At 31.0% G+C, this 27,585-nt stretch overlaps 1 protein-coding gene across 1 annotated transcript in view; it reads left to right on the top strand.

Moving 5' to 3' along the window:
- The window catches only part of RhoGEF2 (Rho guanine nucleotide exchange factor 2), a 63,027-nt gene that overhangs the window by 26,943 nt on the left and 8,499 nt on the right, over positions 1-27,585 (top strand). Inside the window, exons 16-18 of the mRNA XM_011498865.1 lie at positions 5,125-5,257; positions 5,931-6,012; positions 6,889-6,941. Coding sequence (XP_011497167.1) covers positions 5,125-5,257; positions 5,931-6,012; positions 6,889-6,941 — 268 coding nt within the window. The remainder of the gene's footprint in view (positions 1-5,124; positions 5,258-5,930; positions 6,013-6,888; positions 6,942-27,585) is intronic.

Below are 27,585 nucleotides of genomic sequence, written 5' to 3'. Positions count from 1 at the left end.
TATGTTATTTTGACTATTACTACTATGTTAATGTGTATGCGTAATTTAATAGATAGCAGTACAAAGTACGGCGTCGCAAACGTATTTTATACCAGTGAATTAACACGCCTTCAGAATAATTCAATTGGCTCTATTTAATTTTATCTCTATATATGACTATAAATTCATTACTAGCGAAGTCATGGTAAATTAAAAAATGTGCTTGCAATTTTGTCCATTACCATCAAAGAGATAAATAAAGGCTTACTGAAATAATCTAAGCGTATCTCTAATCAATTTCATTGAAGTCGTACGATTCAATTTAAATGTTCGCTTACGTAACATTGCTGCGAAAAATTAATGAAAATCCTGTCAATGCAAATAGCTAAAAGCTCCGGAAGTTTCAGTGCTAGCGGGTCTCATAATGTTAATGCAGCGAGTAAAGCTCTCAAAACGATTCGTCAAATCGGCTGATTAGCTCCGCTTTAACAAGAAGGTCTTAAATTAGCTCTGCAACATAAGTCATTAAATCTCTTTTGGCAGAGGCTCAAAAAGCCGCAGGAACTTTGATTTCTCATGTGTGTGCGTATATATTCCGTTGCACATCCATTCCGCATGTGTGCTCATTCATATACGTTTCTTATGGATTGTACATTAAAGAAAATATTTGTTTTCTCTCCTTTTTTTGTTTTCTTTCTTTTTTTTTATAGTAAAATGCTAAATGTATAAAAATGCAAAGCCTGCACATCGCAGAAATCATCGAATTAAGCTATTTAAATTTTTATAATTATCAAACGTTTTTTGAATGATGCTCATAATATTTTCATACATATCTCTGATGCATCGATATCTCTGATTTATACTTCGTTCTTTGAAAAACCCTTTATTCATAATAAATGAGCATCAAGCTCACACTTCATTAATATCTGAGAAATTGTTCTTTGATCGACATAATTTCCTGTCCACAAAGGCACGGAGCTTGGACAATCGCGCACATGGCAAGCGTTGAGCTTTGTTTTATTTAAGATAATAGCGTTTGTTTGAAAGTTTAAGATTTTATTATTATTATTATTATTATTATTATTTTTTTTTTTTTTTTTTTTTTTTTTTTTTTTTTTTTTTTTTTTTTTTTTTTTTTTTATTTAATGCCCCAATTATGGAAATGCGGTTGGAGCAAAATAGATAGAGAGAGAGAGAGAGCGGGAGCGAGAGTCGTATATCGATTAACTTCAATTAATTTTAAAATTAATAACCAATACATTGCGTTAATGCTCTTTGCATTTTCGTCGAAGCAAATGCAAATGATCATGTACGACGAGGGCGCGTGAGGAGATCGTTAAAAATGGCGCTGGTCCGCGGAGGGCATAAAGAGGGCATGACAGGAACGTTAAAAGCGCGTATTTTTAGTACGGCGCGTTCGACTGCGACTGATGCCGTCGATCACTGGAGCGGAAATGATAGATAGACCTTCCTTATATCCGGCTCGCTTCTTGCGACTGTCCCGACCTCTCACTTTTCTAATTGCTGTGGCGAAAATTCCGAATAATTCTCATTAGATTCTTGTTTTTGTTTGTTTGTTTTTTTTTTGTTTTTTTTTTTTTTATTCTTTATGATCCTACTATCCTTATCCTTATGTATCCTTATCCTTATCCTTGTGTATCGTATCATTTAGTCTCGCTCGTGATTTTATAATACTTTTCAAGCTGTTTGTTATAATGCTTGAATAATTGCTACCTTATCCGACATTTCATATCGATTAATTATGCATTATTAACTATAGGATGTACTTATGTGTAAAGTAAATTTTCATTTATTTATAAAATATCACGTTAACCTTATACTAAAGAAATAAAGTTTTTTTTTCATTTTTTGTTTTTTATATTTCAGTAAAAATATCTAAAAATATAAGTTTGCCTGTAGTTTAGTTCTTAACGCGACGGATTACAAGCATTAAAGCTAAATTTCTCATCAGGGTGTAAGCTTATTTACAATTGAATTATAGCCTATATATAAACGCATACGCAGACGACCCTCCCTCCCCCCTCCCCCCCCCCTCTCTCAATCTATACATACATACATACATACATACACGCGCGCGCGCGCGCGCATACATGCATATAGGGTTGTTATATAATTTATATATAAATTATTCTATGCATGTTTGCAAAGCGAAAATTCTGTAAATGAAGTTGTTTTGTTAGCATAGATAAATATACAAGTTATGAAAATTCTATTGTAAACAATGAATGATATATACGTATTAAGAGAAATATAAGTATGTAATAATGTTAATTATTACATATTTTATTTTTATCTTTAAATTTTAATTATAAATTTTATATAACCGTTATTTAATTATTCGCAGTTTGAAGATTTTAGATTTTAATTTGAATTACCTTATTTAATACACTGAACTGTATTAATAAATATTATTTTGCAATTACAAAATTGTATTATGTCATTTACGTTAAAAATGCAAATGAAAATTATCGTTATAACATATAGGATATAATTTATATATAATCATATTATCTGACGTGTATAATTTCAATTGTCGTAAATATGGTTAAGCGTTACTTACAACTATCTGCTTATTTGTTCAAAATCATTGTACATTTATTTCTACGCAAGCATAAATAAGATTAGCTTGAAAATAAATGTACAATGGCGCTGTTATAACTATAATTCAAACTGCTGCAATATTTTTTAATGTAATATATTATTTTTATTACTGTTTACTGTTATTAATAAGTAAGCACTTAGTAATGAAAGTAAATTCCTAGAAATGTAATTTAATAAAAGATATGCGTAAAGTATACGTTAGTTTAGGAAATTTGATCATTTGTAAAGAGAGTATTTTTAAAATAAAGGATTGTTCAAAGTTATATATTTGTTAATTCAGTATTGGGAGTTTACATACATTTTGGGGGTTACATACATTGTTGCCTCTTAAAATGTAAATTTTTTTTTAAAATCATTAATACATTCTATTTAAAGATTATGACGCCATATAAGAATAATCCGAAACTTTCAACACTTTTATTATCTATTTTGAATAAACGAAGGTGGCGGTAATAAGCAATATTATACTTCCTCGTACGGATCGAAAGAATTTATGGACACTTTTCTAAGTTTTGGTTAATTTTCTTTAACCACATTGTAGAAATCCCTAGTTAAGTAATATTATTCGAGGATCTTTTCATCAAATTCTTAAATTTTTCTAATCCCAGTCGTAGAAATACATTTTAAAAAGCCGTTGAGAATTCCAAGGAGTATTCGTGGAAGAAGGGGATGGTAGGAGGGATAAGAGAAGGTGCGAGGGAATGAAAAATCGCTGTAATCTCACCTTCATTCCCATTCTCCTCGTTTACACTATTTCACGATCACGGCTGTCGAGTATATACATCTCTCTCTCTTCTCGCTCCTACCCTCGAGCGTATGCGCGCGACTGCTATTGTTACTGCTAGTACTACTACATTACTACTACCACTATTGCGACATTACTGCTGCTGTTGTTACTGCTGTTGCTGTTGGTGCTACTGCTGCTGGTGTTGTTAGTGATAATGGTGGTGGTGGTGGCGATGGAGGTGGTGGTGTGGTGGTGGCGATGCTGGTGGTAGCGGCGGCGGCGGCGGCGGCGATGGCGGTGGTGGTGGTGCTGCTACTGCTGCTGCTGCTGCTGCTGCTGCTGCTGCTGTTTCTACTGCTACTACTACTACTCACCGGTGACACGCACATCCTCCAACTTCGGCTTTCAGTTCCTCCCCGTCTCTCGGCCCGCGCAGAACGAAGTCGGTTCATCTGGAGTTCTTTTTCACAAATTTCCCCCCTTCCTTGGCCCTGCGTTTGACGGTCTAAATTTAAGCTCGCGCGCCTCGGTGACGCTTCCCTTGGCTTTCATCATACCGGGACGCACGTTGAATGACGTCGCGACGATCTTTTGGGATGCAGCGATGCCTTATATCATTGATCGATAGTTGCTGGCTTTTCAAATTGAACATGATGGGACGCCGAGTGTGCGATGAGTCTTTGATCGTTTATTCTAATCTCTCTTTCGAGTAGATTGACCGAGGACTCCGTAAGACTCGATTGTTTATGCATTATTTATCGCATGGCTTTCCAATAGATTTAGGAAATATTGATGCTGTGTGGGATGGGGCTGTGAATCAACATTAGGACATTCGACTTGTCCTGCATTGTTTTAAGCCGACAGAAACGATCGATTTGAAGGTCTATGTTTATGAAAATTCAGATGAACTTGAAAGGCTTAGAGTTAAATAAGTGAGAGAGCGTGCAAGGATACAACAAATCAAGATTATATCAGCGTATGCATTTTTATATAAAAATATTACAGCGAAATCGACTTGCTGCATGAAATATAATAATGTTAAAAAATAAGCGCACATATCGACAATATTTTAAAAAGCAAACAAGCTAAAACTATTGAAATATAGTAAATTTTTTTCTTCTTTATTTCGATAACTGAACCGACAATGATATGTTATATGATAAATGATATGTTAGATAGATAGTGTTAAGTCGATAATAAGTAAATAATTTATTCTCGCGAAATGCTATTTACATAGATAATATCTTAATATATTAGTTCATATGTATAATCTGCCAATTGTGTTGATTAGTAAGATCGTATCGCGATGTAAGTGGATGAGTTAATGAATTTTAACCTAATTATTTTCCTTTTAATTATTACGTTGCAACTTTTTTTTTTTTTTTTTTTTTTTTTTTTTTTTTTTTTACCAAGTACTAATAGACATTATTACTTGAGATTACGATTACGAGATCGCTATTAATTTTACAATTATGACATTTCCATATAGTATTATAATTAATTACAGTTACGTCAATGTATTTGCAATTAAAAAAATCAATATCATTAGTAGACAATCCTTCGGGAAGTACTTGAAGTTGGATCGCTGACTATTGAATATTCGTATTGAAAGTAAGGACAATTGCGTATAAAGTTTCCCTTTGAGTTACCTTATCATAATATGTGCTCGATGGGATCAATGGTGATTGAATATAATTAAAAATCAAAAATAAAACCAACCAATCGAATCTCAAACGCTTGACTTTAATGTCTCCCGTTTCGCCTTGTTCATGTGTTTGTCAATTTTCTTTTCGTAGGAGAACATCGCGGAAGCGGTCCCGCAGGAAGTGCACGAGGCGGCAGCGAGCGAGGTCGTGTTTCCGGCTTCGGAAGCGGCGATCACGCTGATAGTATGGACGATCCTTCTTCGAGGGAGGACATTTCTGAAATGTATGCTTATTCTTCGCATCTTTTATCTTGCTCGCTTGCTTTGTAAAGCCCTTTGTCCCAAATCGCCTTATCAAGGGATTTCACGGATTCGCGTCATATTTTCAAAAAGTTTGTTTTAATTGCAACTGAGGTATCTTGTTCATTGCAAGTTATCGAAAAGACGTTTTTGTCGCTTGATTTTTCAACGGTAATCGCTTTTTAAGAGAATTTTACGATAAATTGGATAAAAGCACCGAGTGCGAAAGTACATGTGCTTGTGTATGCCACGAAATAATTATCTCAAATCTTTTCAATTTAAATATAAAAATAATGTGATTTTGTCTTTTTTCTTTAAATTTCTAACTTTCGTATGAAGCAAGTCTCTAATATTGTTGAAATTTTCCGATTTTTGAAAAACCGCAATCTTTAATCAAACTATATTGCATGTAATTCGCTCGATTATTATTCCTCTAGTATATGGTATATGATGTAATTAATAAGATGCATACATCAAAATGTCGATCTGCACATCTATACACGTATTTCAAATAAAATTGATACAGAAATATTAATTCATAAATTATAATTATTAAAGCCCACTTATTAATTATATCGTTACTTATCGCCTACTTTTATAAAATCTTCATTCACTATTGATTATTTGCGCCTCTCTTTGCTTCTTATAATGATTTAGGGTGCAGCAAAATATTTCCACTAAGCCAAAGACGTCAAACATAAACAGGTCTGAAAGTTACAAAGAACGGATACATCATAAGGTGAGTAAAAATTAACCTATTACATTTTCTTTATTCGCCACAAGCTTACAAACCCAAGATTTTAATAAATATAATGAAATTAGGTTTAAAGAAATTCAATTTAAAACTTTGATATATATATATATATATATAGTATTTTATTTTTCATTTGTTGCTCATCAACTTCATCCACTCTTAAATTACATATTCAATTTCATTGGAGATAGAAGAAAAGTAAATCACTGTTTTATAAAATTAATTTCAACAAATGAATTTGATTCCTTTGAAAATATCATTTACACAGATAAAAACAAATATTCAATTATCCACTGATGTATTATTGTTTTAATTTATATTAAATTCAAATTAAATATTTTTACTGAGAAGTATCATTTATTTATTTAATAATAGTGTCATACAAGTAATCATTTAATCGCTATACAAACAAAAAAAATCGTATCGACTAATAATGCAACTATTGAGTGTCAAATATAAGTTTATGGCGCCTTTCTACATGCTTACAAACATTTTAATACTACTAAAGGAAACAAGGTGACTGTTATATAATTAAAATCTTAAAATCGACGGTGCTTATAATTAGCTTGAGATAGCTTGAGAAAGTCCATTCATGAAACGAATTTAAATAGTATTTGGAATTTTAATTTATGAACTCGAATTAAAATATTTAAAGCCATTCGTTATTGACTTAATACATTTTCTTTCCAATAAACTTCATAAGATGCTTCATGAAAATTAAAATATGAATCGTTGAGGTGATACATTATTGGGAAAGATAATAAATTAGCAACACGATATAACTAGACTGTAAGTTTAACATTTTTTCTAAGTCCTAAATGTAAATAAAAGCTATAAATAGAATATAATTCTTGCTTACAGCGGCAGCTACGTGAAAAGCGAAAGACCAGTGACCCGAACCTCTCGAAAACAAAGTAAGTTTTGTTTTTTTTTTTTATCTATTTTTAATTTTTACGATTCACCGTTGTCCTGATTCTATAAATTAATTAAGTGTTTCCATAAACTTATGAGTTCAAATAAACCGAACGATCTTCGTCTTAAAATAATAACTTTAAGTATTTCATTTCAAAACTTGATAAAATATATGTTTAATACACGGGTGGGCGTATTTACAGTTTAATACTCATAAGATTTGTTTATGGATTGTAATTGATAATATGTAACGCAGACAAGAAATTCTCTAGGTTTACAATTAAATACTTTACTGGAGATTTATTTTATTATTTCATCAAGTTATGTGGTATTTATTTATTTCAGTATCTTTGATATTGTATAATTTTTAATTTTAATTCAGATTAAAGTAGTTATTTATTTATTTAGTCTCACATTCAAAACATTTATATTTAAATAGAAAATAATTTTAATTTCATAAATAAAAAAGAATGCTAAGGGTTAATTGTTAAGAGAGAATATTTTGCGTGAAATGTAAAGAAAAAGGAAGAAAAGGAAGGAGTGTACCGAGGCATTGAATTCTTGTTATAAATTTCAATGAAAATATATTTCAATAGATTATCACAGCTTAAATCGGTAAAAACAAATAGTAATGCATATTATTAATATTGATAAAGCAGTGATAAACGGACTACAGAATGTTGTATTGGTTATACGAAAAAGTAAATAAACCATAATTTAACAAGATGTACGATTAAGTGATTTGATTAAGTGAAAATAAATTAAGTGAATCATGTCTTGAAAAGTTTATGCTGTATGAATTTAAAATGAATGTATATTATTTATTTATATTTCGAATAATTCATACAAAATTTTAATGGGAATGACAAAATTCTATAAAAATTGTATCGATTTGGTGGCGTAGTGAAATGATAGTCGCAAATTTTCTCAAAAACGTTCACATAAACAGCTACGTCGAACATTTTACCGCTTACTTGGAAGTCATATTTTTGTCTGTCGCTTCCTCGTCATTTTCCTCCCCTTGTCGATTATGATTCGCTTACGCACACACGCATGCGTGCCCACGCGCGCATACGCATATCCATGCACATAAGCTTCTTTAGGCGCACTCCCTCCTCATCCCATTCGTCTTCTATCTCTTTTCGTTCATGGTGTCGCGCGCATCCGTCTCCATTTCAAAATGAAGCAACACGTTCACGGTCGGAAAAGTCGGCCAACTTATTTATTAATCTACGAGCGACGCTCAACACCGCCGAGTTCTTCGCGCTCTACCCAAGCCGACCTTCACAATTTCTCACTCATCGTATACGGTCGTTGGTTATATACGATTTTTTGGCAGAAATTTTAAAAATATGCTTACACGTCGTCACTTCTTTCATCGACTGTTTCAATTACTATTCGAACCTCATTGATATTCGCGCGACATTCAGCATTCTGCGATTAAGCGAATTTTTTTTTTCATACGGATGGTTGCACTTGGGCCAAGCAATTAATAATCGCAGATAATCTACTCGTTAATCAGTAATGCTATACTTAAATTTGATGATATTGAAGGTTAATCAGTAGCTCCCAGTTAAATATTCTCCTTTTAATATTTTTAGCTCTTATTTTTCTTTTTTTTCTTCTCTTTTTATTTAATTAATTAATTAATAATATACTTTGAATATCATTAATTATCTTATATTTTGAATTTTAATAGTTTTATTTTTCATTCCTATCCTTTATTTAGCTCTATTGTTAACAGTAATTTTTTTGCTTGCGTTGAACAACTTGTAATACCTCGAATATAATATGCAATTCAAGGTGCAAAACATTATTACAGTTATAGCTAAATGTTAGGATAAAGTGTCCTTATTATTCTGGTAAATATCAATAAACCTAAAGATTAGAAATAAGATACGTTTATATTATAAAAATGTAAAAATAACTTTTAACGTCATTATAAAGCCAGTAATATTTACTGAAATACTATGTACGTTGTCACAATAGTACAAAGAAACTTAAAGTTATATTATGTTAATGAGCTTTTTTTTTTTTTTTTGTTAATATAAGAAGTACCATGTTTATGATTAAAAGGAATTTTGCGTGTTTTAAAAGTAAACTTATTAAATATTGTGTCAGAAAATTTTTAAACGTAGTTGCCTTGGAATATCTAAAGGAATAATACGATTAATAAAGCTCCAGTTGTGAAATCTGAAGATTTAATGAGAAAACAGAGGCTCTTTGGTGCTAGCCTTGGTTGAATCAGGAAAAACTTTTTGTTAAAGCAAAGCTCAAGTCATTGGCATAAAAACATTTCCGACCAATAGTGTTCTTAAAGCTTGCAATAACGACTGCGGATATACATATGGAAAATCCATAATGAAATTGCCGTAGTTATGTATTACGGCAATTCGCAATAAAATTTTATGTGAATCCCTCGATTGTTTTTCCCTCCTCCGTATCGTAGTTTTCATACGTACTCCCCGGTGACTCGGGGCCAGTATCTTCGTTATTTCTCCTCGGCGTCTACTCGATGGGCGGTAAAATAATAAGAAGTTGAAGAAGTTTTTCGTGAACCTTGGTTCGAAAAGCCACGAGCAACGAATTTCTCTTAGCTTTAATTCGTCTCGATGAATCCCTCTCTCGTTGCCGCTCTTCTATCTTTGCACTCCTCCTCACATACGCGCGCGTGCACATACACACACATACGCACACACAGACACAACACTCGTCTCTCTTACATGCTCCCCCCCCTCTCTCTCTCTCTCGCGGTATATATATATATATATATATATATATACAATTTATCTATGCATCTACCTATCTGTCTGTTTCTTTCTTTCTTTACTGTTTGAGCACTCGCGCGCACCCTCGCGCGCACACCTTGGGGAAGAACTCCACGGTTTATAATCCGCTTTGCCTGGACTCAGTTCGAGACACGCCGTTGTATTGAGTCGCCGACTAGGTGTCCGCGGTCCTCCGCACCCGTAAGCCCGAGTCATGCCACTTCCTCATCCCCCAGGTTGACCTAACCCCTCTGCGCAATCATCCTTGGATTTTTCACCGTGTGTGTATGTGCGTGCGCCCGCGTGTGCGTGTGCGTTATGGGTAAACGGGCACGTGTGAGTGCGACCCTTATGTGCCGAAGGTCCTAATGGATGGCCGTTACCAGTGAGCGAGCGAGAAGAGAGAAGGGCTGATTCCGTGATTGGATATTAACGCGTGGGCCACGCCATTAGACACCAATGGTGGCCTCTTTCTTCGACTTAGCCTTTTTTTTCTTTTTTACCCCTACGCTCCGCTTCTTCATCTTCGCCTTTTTCGATGCAGTCTTTTTAACGTTTGCGTCACGCGCGTAATTATAAGTTGCTACGGCAAATGCGCGTTAGGGAAAATGATTGTGCCGTGCTTTTGGAGTTTCTTCACTTACATCGTCGACAATCTTAACTAATTGCGAGTGAAATGCCGTGACCAAGATAAATACATTACTTACGTCGGGTCGGTTGATGTGGTTCAATGGCGTATTTTCTAATGTCTAGGTACGTTATAAAAAAAAAAGTCGAATTTGGAAATAATCGTTACTCAGGCAGTTAATAAGTTTTATTTACAATGTTTTCACCTAGTTTTGATGCTGTAGGACGACGACTTTATCAATTAAAAATTTGCATTTTATAATTGCTTTGTGTGCTCTGTCATTGATCGGTTGGGGGCTTAGAAATAAATTACGGAATAGCAATGGAGTTGAATGTTAAAAATAAATGTTTTCAATTTTTATTTAATTCATTTATACATCGATGGTAGCGTTCACATACGCGAATTGCATAATATTTACATTTTTAACATTAAAACGTACACATCTCAATGTAGTTACATAAAATATGAGCGATAGAATTAGAATTCTACTATTTACATGACTGAGTTGATTCAAATATTCAAATAGCTGTACGTTAGCTTTATAATATTTATTGGTCATTTTTTATCGATTTATGGAACAGTCATTTAAAAACGCCGAAAATAAATTACAACACACGTATTGCCTTTTGAAAGTTTTTAAAGCTCTTAAGTCGTAAATAATTTACTCATAAAAATGACCTAAAATCATTAATGTACAAATTTTAGATTTGAATAATGATTTAATTCGAAATTTGGAAAGATGACGTGTAAATATAAATTAATATTAAGAAAATTGCTAGCCTCGAAATAACGTTAATCATTAATATTTATACATCGAATATAATTGCGAAACGATATTTGCTTCTTGCGCTATATTACTTTATACATTTAAATAAAATTTAATTCTATTATGAATCTTTACATAATTTTTTTTTTCATTAAAAAAAAAACAAAAAAAAAAAAGTATTGTGCAAAACCGTATATGAATCATATACACACGCACGCACGTACACACACACACACACACAAAAGCACGCACGCACGCAGGCGCGCGCACACACACACACACATAGTTGTTATATATTTAATTTTGCAATATTTCCCTACCTTGTCATTGTGCCTCTTGTGAATCATCTCCGATTCTTTCAGAATAAATTGGTCGGAAAGGTTACATCTTGTAGGCGGGAACTACCTATGAAAGTTGGCACTTCCTCCTTCACCAAACTAATTTTAAAATAATCTTCAATCGTCATAGCACGTGGAAAACTAAATGTTCAAAATTTTAAATCAAATACGCTTTGAGCACTGGAATGTATTTGTATTTATATATTTTCAAAAAGAGTATTTAAATATTAACTATTATCATTATATGTTGAAGTTCAATTTATTATTATAAATCAAATGTAGAATTATTTTTCTAATTATTTACGGTGTTGAAAACGTCCTTATAATTTCAAAAGCTGCTGCTTCAAAAAATTTAATTAACAAGAAAAATGTTATATAAAGTATTAATGTTATTTATAGTAAAAATAATTCATTTTTGTGCGTATAATTCAGGATACAATATTTATTTACTAAATCAGCAATTATTGTATTTAATTTTTCCTTAGATTTTAAAACTAAAAAAGTATATAATCACGGATCTTATATTATTTAAATATATCTTAAATAAAAATATTATTATTTATTTTTAGAAAATATATTTATTGAAAAAGAACAGATATTGTTAATATTATCTAAACAAATAGTTTTTACATTATTTTTTGGAAGGAGATGTGATATATTTGAAATAAATAAAATATTTTACAAATTTTATTCTATAAATTAGTTTTACATCTTGCAGCATAAAAAATTTTATCAATGTTAAAGTTATGGTAATTAATTTTTTTTTATACATAGTTTACATTATACATAGTTATACATTATTTTAGATGTATTCTGATGTGTAAAATGTATACATAACAAATAAAGTTTCAGTTTTAATATTAGTTAGATAAGAAGATAATAGTAATAGCTTCGTAAGATTTTCAATTTATTTCATACCTTATAAAAAAAATTGATCATTATTCTAAGAAAAATTTTGAGAAAATATTTTAGAAATTTTTTCGATGCTTAAAATAAATTAATCCACAGAATTCGTATGAAACATCATGTGTTCGTTAAAAATTAGGTTAGCTGATATGCAAACGATAATTTAGGATTAATTTAAGAATTGTTTTTTAAATATTATAATATAGAGTGAAGTGTTTGTCTATAAATTTGTGCATATACGAAATTAAATGATCTAATCTTGTAAAAATTTTGTAAAAGTTTCTTATGTTTTAACATGCAATAGCAAATGATTGATAAATTATGTAGTAATTTGAAGATATATTAAAAAACAGTAGAAAATGATTATTCAATTTTCATATTAAATTAATTAACGATGGATAATAAACAATTATATTAAAAATGAATCCCTAGTTGTTCAATTTCATAATAATTGTTAATCTGCCTTATTCTCAAGCATACAACTGTGATATTTGCTTTTAATATTTGGAAAAACTGATTAAAATGGTAAATGATGTTCAAGTCAGCGAATGTTGTTTGAATACTTTACGATTGAAAATGTATTTTCAAACGAAATGAATTTTTAATTTTCAATAGATAGCTTTAAATGAGGCTTTAAATAGCTTTTAATTAAAGGAGAAATCTTTAATAAATGACTTATCATTTTTATTAATTTTTGACAAGTATCATCGTACTTTAAACAAAAAATACTTTAAACAAAAGTTGCTAGATTAATAAAATTTACTCGGGCGCTTTTTAATATTTATGCAAACTATCGATATAAATGTGCTAACTTGTAAATTAACGATAAATCATAATTTTAATCTAATAATTCTTTATAACAATTTTATAAAAAATTTTGTCCGATTAAAAATAATAATGATATAACGTTTTCGATAAATATTCCTTTGTAATATTTTCTTAACAATAGAGAATAAACAATAATTCTGGCTGTTGAAGATCACATGATAAAAATAAATAAGTCATTGTAATAAAGTAATTAGAAATTTTTATTAGTATATGTTTAAATTAATTAACAATTGTTTAAACGAATTATTTATATTTTGAAATGAGATTAATTATATGTATATAATATCATTTTTCAAACATCATTTGGATTGAATTTATACATAGATGAATAATTAAATGCGTGATATAATTTATCAGCAACAACGTCAAAGTTATGTTTTCAAAAATCAATTTGTGATAAATGTTTCAAATCTTTACAAAGTTAATTTAAATTTGACTGGCTATAAAATTTTATGAAAAAAGTTTTGCTACTTTATTTTATGTAACTTTTACAAGCAATCTCCTAAATGTAAAAATTTTTGCTTCAGAATATACAATATACACTATACAGATCTAATTATGTTTTATGGTAGAATGAAGTTACTCTTTTTGAAATAATTAAATTCAGATTTATTAAATTTTAATAAACCTCATTGAAAATTTATAAGTAATTTATTCGATGTGTTACTAAAAAAAAATAATTTTTTCCGGTAATTAAGTACAATAAATTAGTTTTGTAAAAAAAAAAAAAGTAAAAAAATTTATAAAAAATTGTCTGTATTTTAACATTTTATTCTGGTATGTATAACTCAACATTATATCTTTATAATAATTTAAAAATATTTCACAATTTAGTTATGAATATTTTTGAAAAATGTAATTAAGATTTGTAAAATAATAGAAAGGGATTTTACACGTATGTTGAGTTTGATTAAATACATTGTTGAGTGGACCTATTAATTATTTGTCAGTATCAAATTTAATTATTAAGTACGCGTTTATAATTTTGGTTTATTAGAAACGCAATGAGAATTTATGAAATAAAATCAATTTGTTGGATTCGATGTTAGTAAATGATAGCTCAATTCAGTCACAACACTGCTTATAGTCACTTTTTAATTCAGTTGATCCAGAATCAATTTTTAATTTAATCGCTTTTAATTTAAAAAGCAATAATTTATAATATCATGAGCCAAGATTTTATCTTGAAAAATCAGGACCGAAAATTAAAAGAAAACACGCTTACTTTGGATTTAATTTCAATTTTAAGCGAATATCAGTTAATTAAAAATAAATAAATAAAAATAAAAATGAAAATGAAAATGCCATACATATATTTATATAAGAAAATCAATATTGAGACCTTTTGGTACGAGAAATTTTAGTACGATATTGATGTAGATCATAATTTATAAAATGACATGATCAGCCTTAATCAAATGTAGGATTGTTAAAAATTGCGGCGAACTGAAAGCAATTAAGTGAGAAAATAAGGATAGGTAGAAGGAAGGTTAAATTGAAGAAAACAAAACGAGGTGGCGGCGTGCTTTCTTACTTGGTCTCTTCCTTGGGGAATTTATCGATCGACGTTACGAGTAGGCCTAATGTCTTTCTCGTTCTCTCTCTCTCTCTCTCTCTCTCTCTCTGTATCTACCTACCTACTTATTCTTATATTTGTTTCCCTGTTTACCTCTATGTTTTTTTTCTGCTTTTTTTTTTATATTTTAACCTTGATCTAATCGGATATAATTCAAGCAGACGCAATAGACAATGGCTTACTTTTATTTACCTATCGCTTGTGCATTCGTATACAGTGATCCATTCTTACACTATTCCCTCAGCAACAGCCCTTTTTTTATTTACGTGTCAGTTGCGCTTTTCTTCCTGTTATCGCCTCTCACCGCCGTAGTTTTGCTAAACTTGAGTTATTTACTCGTCCAACATGGAGAGTTTCGTTGATTAATACTTTAGTGATAACTGCTATTTTATTATTGTGAAGTAATCTATAAATGTTGAGGTATTTTTAATCACATTTTTAAATGTATTTTCGAATACATCTCATTGATAATGACAAAGAAATCAGTAGTTGGCTTTATTAGATGATAAGTATTTATTTATTTGTGGAATATGATAGTTATACCTTTATTAAGATATAATTAAAAACGAAATCATTTTTACTTTAATTTATAATATCTAAGTAACAATTGGAACTATTAAATGCTAACTGTATTGAAAAAAAACTATATATTAAACGGTAATGCGAAGAGTCTTTAGTAAATAAACTTGAATATATGACGTGAAACTGATTTTAAAAGTCAATGCTGTTTGAAAAATGATTAATTACCAATTCTCCTTAAAGATTAAGGGAACTAGAACTTGACATTTAAAATCCGAGTATCGCTGCTAATGAACTAATTAATCATTCTATTTTCATTAACCTCATAATCACTGATTATTGAATGTGAACATAATATGTATTTATATGTTCAAATACTCTGAAGTTGAAGCATAAATTTTTGGGTGGGATTTATTATTTATGTGTTTACCATAATCATAAATATGGTATTTATTGAATTAAATATAGTAAAAATAAAATTAATTTCAGTATAAATAAATATATATATATATATATATAAAGAAAAAGAAAATTAAGGCATAGAGTAATAGAACTTAGATTGATCTCATTTCAATTAATTATCATAGACTTTACAATATCATTATTTTCAGTAGAGTATTGTAATAATCTACAGTCAAGAAAATTCATTGCAAATAAATTTACTAGAATTACGTTTAATATATACACCCTTACATATGTGTAAATTATTATTATATACTACATTATAATAAAATGGCTAATAACGTCGAAGCTAGACGGTACGATCAAGAAATTTATTATAAAGATTGCCTTGTAATGCTAAGAATGTACAAGAAAATATGTAACATTTAAAGTCAATTAGAAATGTTATTAATTATCATTTTGAATTAAAATTTCATTTGTTAAAACTGAATTTGTTTTATGTATGTATATATATATATTTTTTTTAAGTTAATAGCACTTAATGTTTAATATAAGTTATAATAGAGAAATTATAACTATATTTAAGCTCATAGATGTACCTGGTTTTCCCCTTAGAATGCGTCACTTCTAATAATCCATTTTTCAATAATCTGAATTCCAGTAATCGATACTTTTTCAATCCCACCCACTAATAATAACTAAAGCGCCGCACTAGTGGTCACCTCGAGAACTAGCGAATGAGCATAAATAAGCTTCATTTTGATGTGTGTTAAGCAGTTAATCGAGTTGATTAATCGTGGTACCATAGACGTAAGTAAGTGTCTTTACGAATAAAGCGTAACGAAAGTCAAGAGTGAGAGGGTTTTAATGGTAAAAGGGTTTCACGTTTATTGACGTGATGTGTAGTGCTGGTCGAAGGGAGAGATAAAAAGATAATCATTTATTCGCGTTAAAATTTTCTTTCTCTTGTGAAAATATGCAGAAGAGTGCGAGAGTAAAGCGGGACAGATGAATAAAAGTCGGACTTACGAACATAAACATGCGAGCATCTTCGAAAGGACACTTGCGCATGTAGATGTCCGGTATTGTTAATGCACGTATACCATCGTAATTATGCCGATTCGATTGATAAGTCATCGGATGTGAGACGTGTGCTACTATTACAAGGAAACTTCAACGTTCGTGTTCTTATGTGCGATCGACATGATCTACGGTTACTTGTCAAAAGTGCGTAAAATCGCTCGAATTTCAGACTTGGCAACAATTATAGTCTTAAGAACAGCGCTCATCGCTCTCAACAATTAGTTTCTTGAGTCACGCACGTCGTTCTCGGCACTCTCCGGTGGTAAACACATATTTTAAACATTTATAATTTTTCATTTAATACATTCAATTTTGTTTTTCTTCCGTTTTTCTTCGAAGGTAATGGAAGGTAATAATGAATTCTCATCGTTTAATTTTTTTCTAAACGCACAGACTGCTTACATGCGAATTCCTATTTTTGTATAAAATATTTTTTAATTTTATTCTTATTTAAATATATTTATATTTAAATGAGCTATCGTTTAAAATTATATTTTCGTAGAAAACTAAAAATAATTGCATTTCGCAAATAATGCGAAACTTTTTTTTCTCCCTCGAAAAGTAGTGAAAATTTTTTTATCTAAAATTTACACGATCAACGAAGACGATGTCATAAATTTATTACTTTATTCGAGGATCATTAGCCGAGGATCATTCAATTCATCATATTTCCATATTTCTTTTCAATATGGAATGATTCTTAAATGCTTCTTTCAAATTCTATATTTATATTACATTACATGCGAAACATATTTTTCACATATTTTTGAATTTATAACCATGCACTTGGCTAAAATAAATTCTAGATTTTTTTAAAAATAAATATAATGTATTGTTAATCTATTATGATATAATACGAGAATGTGATAAAATTTATACGGGGATTACATTTATCTCCTATTATAAATGTATTATAATTTTAATTATATTTTATGTCTATGCATCTGTGGCTCTGTCGTGTATTATTTTATAATTGAAAATTTTTTTATAATAGCACAAGCAAAATAATGATTCTGTATCTGAAAATATTTTATATTTCGTTTTTACCTTTGGCACCGCAATGTAGTTCATTTGAAGTATGATTATAGTAGAAAAACTGCACAATGTCAATGAAATGAAAACGCCGAATTTATTTTAAATTAGTGTATTGGGTAGCCAAGTTTGTATACTGTTTCAAAAATAGAATAGTATGTTTGCTGTATTAGTGAGTATTATTTTCTATGATCTCACAAAGGTCAGACTAAAAGTGTACTTAAATGTACTTAAATGAAATTACTTATATCCTTTATTGAATTATATTTCAATATAAATTTCTATGAAATGTGCATTCAATTAAAAAAAAAAAATAAAAAAAAAATAATAATAATTTGCTTTAACTTCATTTATAAATAAATCTTAATAACTATAAGTTTGTTATTTATTTTATTCATTATTGCAAATGCTTATAATGTATGTATTTATATATAAGAATGTAATTCACCTTTAAATTTTAGAAGCTTAAAAATAATAAGCCACATCTTTTCTTGAAAACTTCGGGAATTTGTAGTAATAATAATAGTTGTTTCCTACTTCGTAACTTATTTCTTTTTTATATTAAGCTATTTTGTACGAAGAAGAATTTATCTTATTAATGCGGAAGAATCGGTTGTTTAAGAAAGAGAAGCGCCACGACATCAAATTTGCGAATTGAAAAAGTTTTTGGCGCACACTTGACTAACAGTCGTCGTACAACTAATAAAAAGTGAATCAACTTCCCTGAACGCTGTATAATAATATCTTTGTAGGTATGATTCACTGACACATATACGCATTGAATTCTTAAAGACATTATTCTTACGTCTACCAGTTTTATGTGCAATTTAGCATTGCTTATACATCCGAGTAACATATTTTATTCCTATTTTTGGGTTTTCCGTTTACTATACAGATAATATTACATATATTAAGCCCAATTGACGTTCAAGGTTAATAGAAATTTCTCATTTGAATAAACATGTACTTTGACCTTAAACAATGTAATATTATTGACATATTCATTATATTTAAGAATAATTAAGTATAATATTTTCGTATTTAATTCATAAGTCTTATAGTCGAAGTTTATTTTGAAAACTATGTGCAGATATAACAGCTAATAGTCTTCATGCAATATGTTAATTTAATCTAAATACTTTCGATTAAAGGAGAGTAATTTTGTGACTGAACATTAGTATGCATTAGCCGTAATTTTGTCTGTATAAATCAATTAAAAGATTAATTGAAATTTTAATCTATTTTGTTTTCGTGTTCGGATTTTATAATAATAATAATAATAACAACAACAATAATAATAATAATAATAATAATAATAATAATAATAATAATAATGATAATAATAATAATATAAATTATAATTGGTATTAAATTTTTTTAATCGATAAATAAATGTCATCAGAACTAAATGGAAATATAATCATTTATAAAAGCTTATATTAAATTATACATTAAAAAGGTTATGGTAATATATAATGTGAAGAAATCACGTTTTCACAAACTTGTAATTTAATATCATTTTGAGGATTAAATATAGAAAAAACATATATCATATTAGTTAAATTAAATTAATAACAAGGCAAATGGATATAGTTAAATTGCTATAAATAAATTATAAGAACATTATATTATTCGAAAAATAAAGGCATGAGCCATATTTTATTTTTCCTTGAATATCAAATTGTGCACATCGATAATTTTTTTAAAATACATATCTTTCAAATGAAATGAAATGAAAGTTTTGTTATAAAAGTGAACGATTAAAATTTTAATTAAGAGCCGTTTTTACTATTCATTGTTGCTTGCTATTTTGAATTATATAATGTATTATATCGTTTTAAACATATTTTATTACAATTGAAATCTAATCAATATACTAATATTAAAATATTTTTTTCATTATAAATATTAAATCAAATTATTAATTTGAACATTAGACTTATTAATAATATGCAAATTTAATTACCTCTATAGCTTATAATTAAATAGATCGCTCAGTGTAATAGAAAAAAGTATGTGTATGGTTAATGCTATAATTATAACATATGAATTCTTGTATTAACATCCAGTTTATAGTATAAAGCGAAAGAGTAACGGATAATTTCCTTTTTTTTTATAGTGACATTAGATGTTTAGATATTTATTAGACGTGAATATTGGCATTACTTACAAATATTAGTGATTCATTGTTTTTCTTCAATTAAGTGAACTGGAAATTCTTATTTAAGCGAGACTCGTATCCAAAGTACAATCGAAATGCAATTTTCTCCGTCAATAGTTCTTGCAAGTTCATAGATTGTCGCTCGCTCCATTTACGCGATCCCTTTAAAAATAGCTAATGGGAAAACGCGCTAATTCTCACACTCAACGAATCTCGCTCTTCTCATTCCTTCATCAACCTAGACGCACGAGCGTGAACGAAAAGACAAGGAGAGTCGCAATACAATGACGCTTCGTTAGTATATTATTGTAATAATGTGTCGAGCATCGGACCGATATCGATATATATATATATATATATTCGAGCTAACGGCCGTGGAAAATATTTTCAACGTTGGCTATTATAACGAAGTTTGCGGTTAAATAAAACAGTGATAAGAAGCGAATGAAAATTGTTAAATACTTTGTTAAAACGGACTGTGCGATGACTTTGTACATGAGCCATTTGCACTCGTGAGCACCTTGTGTGTAAAGAGATTTGGTAGAGATACCGTCATATATATATATATATATATATGCACACATGCATGCTTAGAGAGAGAGAGAGAGAGAGAGAGAGAGAGCGGGAGCAGTCAAGATAAATTTCGAAGTAGATTGATTGAATGATCGATATAATATTTTACAATTGCAACAGGGTACGAACACGAATTATATACTAAATATATTTAATAAATTTTTTAATTCAACTCGAATAATATACAAAGATAATAACAAAATAGATTCCGATTAGATTGTTGAGAGAAATACGATTAGATCACGAAATCATATTACAAATTAATTTGTAAAAAAAAAAAAAAAAAATAACAATAACATCCAAATAAACAATATAGATGAATAAATTTGTCTTGGAAGCTATTTAAATGATTATTAAAATATTAATATTGTGTATACAATAATGAATATGCATATATAATGTATTTTAAAATAATTTTCACTTTTATAAAGAAATTACAATAGGTAAATGATCGAGGACATTTATTATTCTAAGTTGAATAATATTTTATGAATATTTTTTCAATGAATGAAGATTATTTTTTTTTTATAAACAAGACTTCTTTTGTTAGCTATGGTTTAAAATTGCAATGCTTTCGTTAATGCGAGTATTTACTATTAATTTTCTTTTTTAATATTTCGTAAGCTTTCAATTTTTTAATGTGTATAATGTAAGGAAAAATTACCCTCTCTTAAATGCGAATGTACTAAAACTTTTTTTTTTTTTTTTTTTTTTTTTTTTAATCAATGGGAATTTCTTTATGCTGTTATCGCTGTTTTGAGCAATAAATCTATAAGTGCTGGAAATACTTGTACATTCACTTTGTTCAGTTATAAATAAATAAATAATTTATTATTTTTAGGCTATTGTGTCGTAAAATTTATAATAGAATATATTGTTTAGTCACTGTATTTTTAACAAATAATTCTAAAATATCCAAGTATGATAATATGAGAGTATTAATATTACAATAGTAAGTATAAGAAGTTAATATTATTTCGGTATAATAAGTAAAGGACGTGGTTAAAAATTATTGGTAAATTAAAATAAAAGCATAAAATCATATTTTTCATTGACATTGCAATATATTTATCGTTGATTAATAATTTTTATTATATTTTAAATAAGAAAATCAATGCTATATATTATTGATGCTGAATTATCTTTAAACTTAATTATTAAGTTTTTAAAAAATTTAGAAAAAAAAATCTTGGGATACTTTCCTCTCGTGACTTGGCATACAAATTCACCTTTCCATCGTTCAATGCTTGAAAATTATTTAAAATAAGCAATATATGCGGAGATTAAATGCTCGATGGTCTTGATACGGCTGTTACCATTGGCACTTACCATACGCACACTTAATGATCGATATCCGTGCTCATAAAGCCGGAAGTAAAGATACGAGTAAGTTGACTCTATCATGTTTGTTCATGGCTTCGATTCTGACTTCTATCATTTTAATTGTTTTGCAATACCTCGAAAACTTTATCCAGTAAACTCCCGTTTATCTTTTTAATCATAATCCATGCTTTTTCCGTCATATGCGATTAAGCTATTTCATTGATTTTTTATTTTCTACGTTGGTTTTTTTGCAATTTATTCGGAGAAAAACAAATACGGATTTTTCTCGTAAATGAAAGATGCGAGACTGCTGCGATAGATGGTCGAGTGCTTTAGGAATTAAATTAGTTCGGAATAAGAGTCGACTTTTACAACAAGGCTAGAAGAAAATTCACCGATAGGCGATAATGCATGGATCAATGTGCAAAATTAGAAGAGTCGTTGACGTTTCATTGAAAATTCTGTGTTAAAATTGCAAGTGATAAACTAGGAAACGTCTATATTTATTTCGCTTGTACAAACACGCGTGCGAACATCAATGCGTGATGTTTTGTATATGTGGCGTGACGTGACACGGCGATTAATAAACACAAAAATAAGCATTTGACATATCAGAATGAAAAGTGTGAAGAATGTGGGAGTGAAGGTGAAACAGGGTGCCAAATAAAGACGGAAATAAATGAAAGGATAAAAATTAAGGATAAAAGAAGGGAGAAGTAGATGGAATGAACGAGCGAAAGAGACAGCAGGATTTGAGAAGGCTTGATTAAAGTGACGACCGAGGGTGTGGCTTTAATAACGCTCGCCTCCCTTATATTTTTTTCCAACGATGCTAGTTGTCTTTGTTGTTAAAGTGGCTTTAGGCCGATTGTTTCCTTACTAGGCAAATTAAATCGATCTTACTCGAATATTGATATACACATTCCTTCGAATTGTCGGACCTTTGTATTTTTGTAAAGAAACAATTTTCTTCCAATATTACACCTTGGCGTATAAAATTAGTATTTTAATTTCTACTTTATCAGTATGGCTGTCCGGTAATACTAGGTCAACAATTTGCATAGAATTTGCACATTGTGTTTACACATGGTGCACATGGTGCTAGTAATTTAGTTGTAATAATTTAGTTCATATATCTTTATTTCTTTCTTAACAGTATTTTATGTATATATTTTGATTTTATTTGTACGATTGTACTATTGCATTATCCAATCTTATGACTTATTTTAAAACGTTATTGCATATTTTACATGTTCGATACACAATATTAACCGCAAATGATAATTGAATTGGGAAAATCATTTTCAATACCTTCTAAAAATTATTCGCAAATTATTTAATATAAAAACTCAATTGATGGTAGCATAGTAGTTGTGTAAAATTACACTAAGTAAATTAAATTTTTACTTATAACAGCACATTTGTCTTCTTTACATATTAAGTTTACACGGAGAATCGTAAAAACGTAATAAAAGCCGGTAATTACTTTTTTTAGCTTTTAAAAGCTTATTCATTCATTACGAAATCGACAAGAAAATGACACACGGAGGTGTTTTTAAATTTAGACAGTTCATTACAACCGAAGCTGTAATGATTCTTCATATACGATTAGTCATAGGCACAATTCAAAAACCGTCCGATCGTTTATTGAAAACACGAGTTACAAATTTTCTATATTCTATTTGTAAAGTATGCCATCTGTCGAAACAAAATTTTATACAGCTCCTCACCCACACCCTCAGTTTGTTCATGGCTTCGATTCTGACTTCTATCACTTTAATTGTTTTGCAATACCTTAGAAATCGATAATGGCGACTTGGAGTGAGTCGTCGGTATTGTCCATACTCGTTTTATTAATAGCTCGAGCAAATCTATCCTCTCTCTCTCTCTCTCTCTCTCTCACTCTCTCTCTCTCTCTCTCTCTCAAAACCTATCTATCTATCTCAGAATACAAAAGGAATTTCATCGCCAAAAATTTTGAAAAAAAAAGAGGACAATTTTGTTCGTACAGCTTATTGTTTATGTGTAAAAAGGCGAACTCGTAAGTGCGATAAAAACGGAGAATGAGAGGGAAGAATGATCGTAGGGAAATGTCTGCCGGAGCGGAGCGAAGGGGCCGGCCGGCGTTCGAGTGAAAATTGTCGGTGCCAGGCTTCACAGTCCTTCATCATTCATAGCTTCGCCTTTATTTTTCTTCCAGGCGGCAATTATTCTGGAGAACGAGGGCGTGGAATCGACGTGGAGAAAGATGAGAATCGCGAGTGGAACAATAAAAGTCGATGCGAGCGCACGATAATTACTTTCCCTCGTCCCGTATCTACCGATCGATATTGCCTTTGTCGTTAATGATGAATTTGCGGATTCTCGTTTATCAATTTTTCCGTCGACTAACACTGGCATCGTCTCCTACAAAAGCTTTCCATCCCATCACACCCGAGCCCTCTCTCCCCCCGCCCCCTATCTAACCAATAACGAAAGGGTAAAAAACAGTAGATAAGCTTTCTGACGATTCCTTCCTGCCATTTAATGGCCAATACCTCGGAAAGTAGAAGGCATTCGTCGTTTGCGTAAATTCGCGCAATAAGGCGAGGAAAACGCTAGGTTAAGCGAATTATCGAGATTTCTTCCTCTCGAGGGGAATGTGACTGCATCGGAGAAAGAAGACGAGGAGAGAGAAAGCCGAAGAGGGGCCTCGTTTGGCGGAAAAACTTGGCATGAAAGACTAGTGAGCGCGGAGGGTGTGCAAAACGGTGGTGCGCGGACTGGTGATGCCAGCAGATTGGTGAGGCTCGACCGCGAGCACGAAGGGGGTTCGGTGTTATTCGCGCATCGAGGACAGCAGCGGGAGGTTGGAGATATGCGGCACCAGGCGCGCGCGGCCTCCAGGAGCATCAGCAGCGCGACGGAGGTGCCGGCAGTGCAACAGCGGCGTCGCGCGCGTCGTACGGTCCCCGGCAAGTCGAGCACCAGCGTCGACGAAGCTCTCGAAGATGACGTTGGTGTCCTGTCGCCCGAGCGCAGAAGCCGCTCCGAAAGGTAGCCTAGCCCTACTCACGACCTTAACCAATCCTCCAGACGAAGGGATTATGGATTTTGACCGTCGCTTGCCGTAAAGCTCGCTCGCTCGCGATTTGCGCCGATACGATGACGGCAGGCTTAACATTTGCCGACTTTTGTCCATTACCGCGCGAACGTTCGAAATAAATTATTAGAAATCTCGCTCGGCCCCGTATGCGCGAGCCCGTAAAGAGAAATAATAAGCGGAGTCGGCGATAGGGGGCGGAGTGTAAGCGAAAGCGATTCCCCCGACTACCCCGACACCGTGGAACACAATCGCTTGGTCGGGCAATTTACTGCGAATGCGAATTAATACGCACACGGAATAGAACAATCCTTTACGTGGATAATCCGCGGCGCCTGCGTTTCTCATAAATCCGAGTGCCGAGCGAAAGTGGAAGGATGAGAGAGATGATACCGGTGAGATTAATGGGCCGAGCGTGTGTCGCGTTATAGGCGCGGAGCGACCGCCCGACAATGAATAATCCCCGTTGTCAAGATATGCGACCGCGGATTGCGTACGGGATATCGAGGAGTGTGCTGCCGGGGATTATTATACGTGCTAAAATGAAATTTATACTCCCGGGGCATGGGGCACTTGACAATGGCCTCTTCGACTTCTTCTCTTTCTCCTTTCGTTCGCTCGGTTCGCCTGCTTCCAATAATCGGAGACCTCGTACCAAGTCCCCGTGTAATCATTCCGCAGAACGACCTATCGAGTCTCGTCGATTGATAACGCGCGTATTGTTGACGAACTCGCTGCATCGTGTCCCCTAGGAGCCCTCGAATTCTCCCATCCCCCGCCGATTCGCCGCCTGTTTGAAGATAACACTTCAAAACTTTTCGCGAATTAAGAAGAGATGCTGCATGCCGTGAACATAATCTATTCCATTAATTTATTTGGGCAATTGTTATTTTTATCTTATAATTTTATCGATTAAATCCAATGATCCAAGCAGCTGCTCTCAGTTTTATTTATTTATTAAAAGACGAATTTTTATTCCATCGTATTTGATCGATATATATGAACATTCGATTAGTCTCGGTGAAAGTATTTTTACGCAAAGAAAAGAGTCTTCGCTAATCATATGCTCAAGCTTAAATTCAGCTCTGCTATTACAAAATACTCGCTACTTATTAAATGTTCTAAAATTTATTTAACACCCCTTGAAAGTCCTATTCGTCCTATTATTACGTTCAAATGGGAAATTTTAATTACTTGAAGAAATCCGAGACTTTGCACATTATACAATACATAAGGAAATTGTTTCAATTATTCTTTATTACTCTCGTACGCTCAATTAGTTACGCATCACAAATTATAATTAAAATAATTGCAATCACTCGCTTTAGCGTAAAAATTTAGTACATTTAGTACATATTTTCTCACATAAAAGTGCATAAAAGTTTAAAATTTTAAAATCTATAAATTTAGATATATTAGATATTCTAGATTATATATTCTAGAGTAATAGTGAAAATATTAAAACATTTCTGATAAATTTCAATCGCGCTTTAAACAGAATAAAACGTAATGGTAAAATGTAATAATTGCAATATTTTCTGTCGTATAAAAATTGTCCTGAAAAAATTATGAATAAGTACATTTTTCAAATTACTATTCCATCCACTTGATTATAAATTATAAAGGCTTTCGTAACTTAAAGCCTTTTACGACCGCACGCGAATAACGAATAATTTAAAAGCATTTTAGACAATGCTAATTGATTGAAATTCATCATTAAATTAATGTTTTTTTAATCTTTACACTTATGCCATGTTCTCAATAATTCACCTAAAATTATCATTATTTTTATGCGTTGAAAAACATTGAAAAACATGCGCATATTAAAAGTAGGTTAAATTCCGCAATAATGAAAAATCCCTGAAATTTGTGCCAAAGGCTGACTCGACATCAAAGACTTGCTTTTTAATTTTAATTTATTTGATATCCATATCGGTAATTTAACAAAATTTAAACACATTATATTGCGGCTGCGACAATATCATCGGCGCTCATTTAATAGACATACAATAACAATATACAATCTCTAATTATAATAAAATCATGTTAGAAATTAAATTATATTAGGCAATAAAATAAAAATTAGAATTAAGAATGACGCAGAACGGTAAAATTGATTCGGCAACGTTTATTATAATCTCATCCCATTGTCACGTATATACATTATTTATAAGTAAAAAAAGAAGAAGAAAAAATAAAGAAATTTTCAAAAACAGTGGTTTTTTTTTTTTTTTTTGTGAATCTTTTACATTTTATATAATATTATATAACCGTGCACGGCACATCACATTCATACCAAACATAGAGATGATATCTTTCGATATTATTATGCTTATATATATATATATATATATATATATATATATGTAGACTATCGTAACGATTCTGAAATTGTAAAAAATACTTGAATTTGAAAAGAAATTAATAAAGCGATACTCGTGTAGCTACAACCACTGCGCCATGCATCGAGAGAATATCTTAACGACGAGTTTCGAGGGCTCGTTTGCAAGCTCATCGAGCACCACTGCATTAATAAATTATCGGATTTATCGGCGTCACCCGAGCCCAGCGGCTAATAAATTTCACCCCGCGCGGAAATAGGAAAGAGATCAAAGCCCCCTCTGGACCCTGATTAATAACACCTGTGCGCCACTTTCTTAT

Source organism: Ceratosolen solmsi, unplaced genomic scaffold (assembly GCF_000503995.2).
Source record: "Ceratosolen solmsi marchali unplaced genomic scaffold, CerSol_1.0 scaffold30, whole genome shotgun sequence".
NCBI lineage: Eukaryota > Metazoa > Arthropoda > Insecta > Hymenoptera > Agaonidae > Ceratosolen > Ceratosolen solmsi.
The sequence above is the reverse complement of the archived record's forward strand: the minus strand, read 5'-3'. Positions and strand labels throughout refer to the sequence as shown.